This window comes from Meriones unguiculatus, chromosome 7 (genome assembly GCF_030254825.1).
Source record: "Meriones unguiculatus strain TT.TT164.6M chromosome 7, Bangor_MerUng_6.1, whole genome shotgun sequence".
Lineage (NCBI taxonomy): Eukaryota > Metazoa > Chordata > Mammalia > Rodentia > Muridae > Meriones > Meriones unguiculatus.
The window spans coordinates 47,397,911-47,403,416 of record NC_083355.1 but is presented as its reverse complement, the minus strand read 5'-3'; the positions used below and the strand labels follow the sequence as shown (position 1 = coordinate 47,403,416).

The 5,506-nt window shown below is 59.0% G+C and overlaps 1 protein-coding gene across 1 annotated transcript; it reads right to left on the bottom strand.

Moving 5' to 3' along the window:
- Positions 1 to 2,078: 2,078 nt before the first annotated feature.
- Klf2 (KLF transcription factor 2) lies at positions 2,079 to 4,530 on the bottom strand. The gene is made up of 3 exons (XM_021653824.2): positions 4,373 to 4,530; positions 3,215 to 4,025; positions 2,079 to 2,683 (listed from the first exon to the last, which is right to left on the bottom strand). The coding sequence occupies exons 1-3, from the start codon at positions 4,442 to 4,444 to the stop codon at positions 2,508 to 2,510; spliced, it is 1,059 nt and encodes a 352-aa protein (XP_021509499.1). The 5' UTR covers positions 4,445 to 4,530; the 3' UTR covers positions 2,079 to 2,507.
- Positions 4,531 to 5,506: the final 976 nt, after the last annotated feature.

The following is a 5,506-nucleotide window of genomic DNA, read 5'->3' as shown; positions in this document are numbered from 1 at the left end:
ATTCCCAAGAATAGTACTAGAAATTTCCCTTACACCTCTCTGGTGACACTGTTTCTGCCCTGGTCACCCCTTTTTTAGCATCCAGAGCAGGGTGTTCTGCTTCAGCATGACTCCCAGTTGGGGCTAAGAGCAGCTTTGAGGAGGGCAGGGGCTCCTCTATGCATTATTTAGATGCCACCTAGCTGGGACCTTAAGGTTGACAACCAACAATATCTCCACTGGGTCCTTCTTGGGGTCCAAAGCCAGCCGTCTAGAATACGCATCGCACAAGCTCACCCTTGTCTGAGAGGGGAGGAGGCCAGCACTTCTGGGCTATCCCATGGGGCACCCTGCTGCCCAAGCCACTGGAGGTGCCTCCCATCTGCTGGCAGCACACAGAAGCTGGGCCTGCAGTACCTGTGGCTTCTCAGTTGGCCTGTTACTGGCCTCAGAGCCCTCCAGGGGACAGCTGGAGGTGTTCTCCAAGAAGAAAAATGGACAGGGAAAGAGCAATGTAGTACATTTGAGGCCAAAAAATAAAAGAAAAAATGGTTCATGGCTCTTGCTACAGCTTTCTGAGGGAAGGCTACAGCGCTGTTCAAGTAGTTATTTACATTCTGAAAGGCTCCGAAAGAGCACTTTCTACCCTTAACAAAGTAAAGCAAATCGACAAAAACCAGATGGTTACATCATGGGGAACATGGTACTTACTGCATGCAGTTCTAGGGCCGAGATCCTGGCACCATCCTGGCAGGCAAATAACCACCAAAGGTAAAAACAAAACCACACATCAACTCTGAGGCCTTTTCCTTTTCTGGGACAAGCTCTATCAAGGGGCCCTGCCCCCGCCCAGGGTGAGGGGCCACTGTGGGGTTCAGTTTTGCAGAAGTGGTTCAGAGAGGGCACAGAGCTTCCCCCCGCCCCTGGAAGCAAGCCTGAGTGTTTACTCTCGAAATATGAATCACATTATCATCCTCATTTCTGCTTTTCACAGATTACCAAAGAGTTGTCAGCTGTTCCCCAGGGCTACTGTGGCCCTGGGGAAGGGGAAGGATAGAGAGGAAAGCCCTGCCTCTGTTGCAACTGGGCTCTGCCTAAAGGCTATTTTCACTTTCTGGAAGTAACTTGGGCAATTGTCAGTAGCCATGGTTACTGGGGCCCTGGGCAAAGGCACCTGCTAATGAAAGAGAGGCACAGTGGGCTGGCTGCTCACCCACGGCAAAATGTAGGAGACTCCGTCAACACTGGTGGTAGTCAAAACCACTGCCATGCCCGGGGCATGGAGCACATGTCACCCCAGCCTGTCCAAAGTAACGAAAACCAAAGCCAGGTGTCACGTGTCTCCACACACACGTCATTAGTTCAAAACCATTCTCAGCTGAGAGAACCTGAGTCAAAACAAAACAGGACAGTGCAGCGCCTCAACTAGTAAGGGTGCTCGCAAGGACCGGACTTACACAGGAGGGCAGCTCTCCAGTGTGCCCTCTGGTGTCCACTGTAGTGCGACCTGGGCAGCCCCCAAAGCACAGAACAAATGTAAAACACTTCAAAAGTCACAGGATTTTACCCCTATAAAAAGACCAGTTCCAGCAGTGGAGAGGCAGAGGCAGAGGGATCTGAGTTTGTGGCTAGCTGCTTGGTCTATGTATTAAGACCATTTCCAAAACTTTAAAATTTAAAAAAAATAAAAAGCCAGGTAGATTTGAGGCCAGCCTGAGTTCAGACAGCCAGGGCTACACAAAATAACTGTCTTAAAAAAAAAAAAAAAGGCAATGAATCGAACGTCTGCTTGCTGAAGTCTGGCCAAACCCCAAAAGGTACCAGGAAAGTTTAATTTCCCTTTTGGTTTTCTTTTTAGCTCAGAGATGGCCACACCAGTTGGGCCAACACTTTCCCCAGTTCTGGGAGAGCAAGGGGGCAAATTATGGTTCAAAGTGGCAGTCTTAAAATAACTTGTACTCAATCCTGAAACGCCATGTTTACATTTAGAGAGAACCCACAGGACCTGGCAGCTGGGGGCTGCAGCTGGCGACCTTGGCCACAGGCGCCGCTCCCTGTCCCCTCAGGCAGCCCCCATCCCATACCACGCCACTGCTTGATTCTTCCAAAGATCCAAAACTTTAATTAAAAAAATCTTATAAAAACGAAGCAGGCGGCAAAGATGCCATCGTCTCCCTTTCAGTAATACAATCTGCCAGTCACTTATATACATCATAAAAACAGGGACAGTACACTCAAAGGCATTTTTCACAAGGCATCCAGCCCTGATCCTCTAGTGGGGACCCGAGGGAAATGAAGTCAATTATTGCACCATTTTGAAAACATTCGTCACAGGCTCCTGTCTTCTTCTCGGGGCCTTCAGTCACGGTGGGGGCCAGAAATGGTGGCAGAGTCAATGTCCTGTGTGGCCACACTGCCTGGCCCCGTCCTCAGGGTCCAATAAATAGCAGTCAGTTTGCAAGGGGCCGTGCCCGGCGCGTGGGACCCGCCACAGCCGCGCAGGCTAGCCATTGCAGGGTCCACCCAGGCTACATGTGTCGTTTCATGTGCAGGGCCAGGTGGTCGGACCTGGAGAAGGCGCGGTCGCACAAGTGACACTGGAAGGGCCTGTGCCCTGTGTGCTTGCGGTAGTGGCGGGTAAGTTCATCTGAGCGCGCAAACTTCCAGCCACAGCCGTCCCAGTTGCAGTGGTAAGGCTTCTCACCTGCGGTGGAGAGGAATGACATTTGAGTCTCGGTTTCCCTGAAGGCCGACTTTGGGTACCCAGCACCCGATTGCGCCCGGCCCCTCTCTCACCCACAGCCAATCCAGACAGAGATTAGTCCCTGAGCCTGTCTCCCCAGCAGGCTCAGGTGCACGCCCCGTCCCCACTAACATTCCGGTAATAAGTCTCAAGCGTCCCGGGCTAGCCTTGAATTCCTGCTCCTTCTGCCCAGTGCTGACAGGCTCAGGCCACTAGGCCAGGCCTTATTTGCAGTGTTGGGGATGTAAGTCAGCCAGCTGAGCCCCAGAGCCCAGCCCTCGAAGAGCTAAGCCTACACTGTCCCAAATTCTTGAGACCTGAGTCCTCACGGCAAGCCTCTTAAACTGCCACGCCCCCTCGCCAGGGCCACAGCTCTGGGGGCTGTATCCAGTCCCATCTTTAGCCTCCCTCTTTAGCCTAGCCTGGCCCTGAAGTAGCGGCTGTCCCCCGGCCGCAGGACCCGTTGCTCCCCGAAGGAGGCCAGGCGCCCACCTGTGTGAGTGCGCAGATGCGCCTTGAGGTGCGAGCTCTTGGTGTAGGTCTTGCCGCAGTTGGTGTAGCTGCAAGTGTGTGTGGCGGCGCGCTTGCGGGGCCAGGAGCGGCGGCCGCGCTTGGGTTTGGCCTCCAGCAGCTCCAGGGGGGACGAGGGCGGCGTGAGGAGACTGCGGGTGGCGGGAGGGGCCAGGCCCAGCGCCGCCGCCGCGGCTGCCGCGTCGTCGAAGAGCCCGAAGGCGCCGGGCACCGGCGGCCCGTAGTGCAGCGCGGGGCTGGGACCGCCGAAGCCGGGGCCGAAGGGCGGCGGGAACGGGTTCCGGGAAGCGGGCGCGGGGAGGCGCGCGGGGCCGTCGGGGCTCAGCGGCGGCGTGTCCGGGGGTGGCGGGGGGCGGCCGGCGGGACCCCGCATGCACGCACCGGCGGCTCCCGGGGCGCCCTCGAGCTTCAAGCCGCGCGGCCCGCGGGCCAGGCCGGGCGCGCAGCCGTAGCCGCCGCCGTCCGCCTCGGGGGGCTCGGCCTTCACCAGCCGCCCCGGGGGCGCGAGGAGGAAGCGGCCGTGCAGGGCGGGCCCCTGGGGTGCGTCCAGCTCGGGGCGCAGCAGGTCGGCGCCCAGGCCGGCCGCCGCGGTGCCGTAGGGCGGCGGGGCGCCCGGCTCCGGGTAGTAGAACGCAGGCGGCGGGGGCTGCGGCGGCGGCTCGGCAGAGTTTTCGGCGCCCAGACCGTCCAGGCCCATGGACAGGATGAAGTCCAGCACGCTGTTGAGGTCCTCATCCGCGCCGCCCGCCTCGGGCTCACTGCACGGCCAGCGCTGCGGGAGAGAGCGCGCGGAACGTGAGCGCGGGGCCGCCTCCTGCCACCCCGCACCCCGAAGTCTACCTAACTCCTAGGCGCCCGGGGCTCGCCACCCCTTCTGCGCGCGCGTCCTCAGCCCCTGCGCCCAAGGACTCCCACCCTCCGACTGCGTCTAACTCCCGCGAGCCCGCAATCGGCGACCTCAGCCCCTTAGACTCTGTTTCCCCGCAGCCTGAGGTCTCCCACCGACCGCGGTCCGCACCCCGGACCTTGTCATCCCCAGTCTTCCTCCTTGCATCCACCCTGGGCCTGGTCGCCCGCTGCCCCGCTGCCCCGCCGCCCGCGGACTCTCGCTGCTCTCACCTCCTGGAGGCCGCGCTCGCACGGACTGGCGAAGGTAGCAAAGGACGGCAGGATGGGCTCGCTGAGCGCCATGGCAGGGACAGTGTGTGCTGCGGCCCGGCCCGCCCAGGCCTTATAGGCGCGGCCGGCACGGGGGGAGGGGGGGGCGGGCCAGGAGGCGGTGGCGGAAACGCGTCTCGGATGGGGACGAGCTCCGGGCTCAGCCTAAATTTAGCCGCGGTATATAAGCCCGGCGGCGGAGGCGACGGCAGCCACTGCGGGAGCCCGGGCTGCGCGCCCCAGGCTCCGCCCCCGTGGCCTGGCCCCGCCCCGTCCGTCCCCATGGCGACGGCGTCAACATGCCGGGCACAACAGCCTGGCTAGCGCGCGGGGGTGGCGCCCGGGACTTCGCAGGAAACACGGGTTGAAGAGGCTTCCACGGTGTCTCACCAGCCTCAGGCCCCGAGAAAGCTGGACGGATGAACGGGGAGTTTGGGGTCGGTGTGCTCACCAGAGGGACGCTCTGCGGGAAAAACTCTTGTGTGAGCCTGACATGTAGGCATGTAAGCTGCTCTGGAAGCTGAGAAAGGAGGATGAAGAATTTGGGCACTCTATCGCGCGCGCTCTCTCTCTCTCTCTCTCTCTCTCTCTCTCTCTCTCTCTCTCTCACACACACACACACACACATACACACACACACACACACACGAGGAAAAGCATGGCATTTGGGAGGTTGAAAGCATTAGGTTCAAGGCCAGCCCTGGCTACAAGAGACCATGTCTCAAAAAGGAAACAAACACCGGGGCCAGGCAAGATGGCTCAGTGTCTTAACAAATCTCGTCCCCAGAGTTCAGTCCCCAAGAGAAGGAGAGAATCCATTCCCATAATTCGTCCTCGGACCGCGCGCGCACACGCGCACACACACACACACACACACACACACACACACACGAATGTAAAAAAAGTAGCAATGAATAATTAAACGTTATAATAAACAAGCCGGGAGCATTGGTGCACGCCTGTAATCCCAACATTTGGGGAAGCAAAGGCAGGCGGATCTCTGTGAGTTCAAGGCCAGCCTGGTCTGCAGAGTCCAGGACAGCCAGGGCTACACAGGGAAATCCATTCTCGGAAAAAAAGAAAAGTTATAATAAA

Bases quoted from the DNA above. Each gene is read 5' to 3' on its own strand.
- Klf2 (XM_021653824.2), bottom strand. From the start codon at position 4,444: ATGGCGCTCAGCGAGCCCATCCTGCCGTCCTTTGCTACCTTCGCCAGT. The intron at 4,026-4,372 runs GTGAGAGCAGCG...TCTCTCCCGCAG, and splicing joins GCGAGCGCGGCCTCCAGGAG to CGCTGGCCGTGCAGTGAGCC. The intron at 2,684-3,214 runs GTGGGCGCCTGG...TCTCCACCGCAG, and splicing joins GCATCTGCGCACTCACACAG to GTGAGAAGCCTTACCACTGC.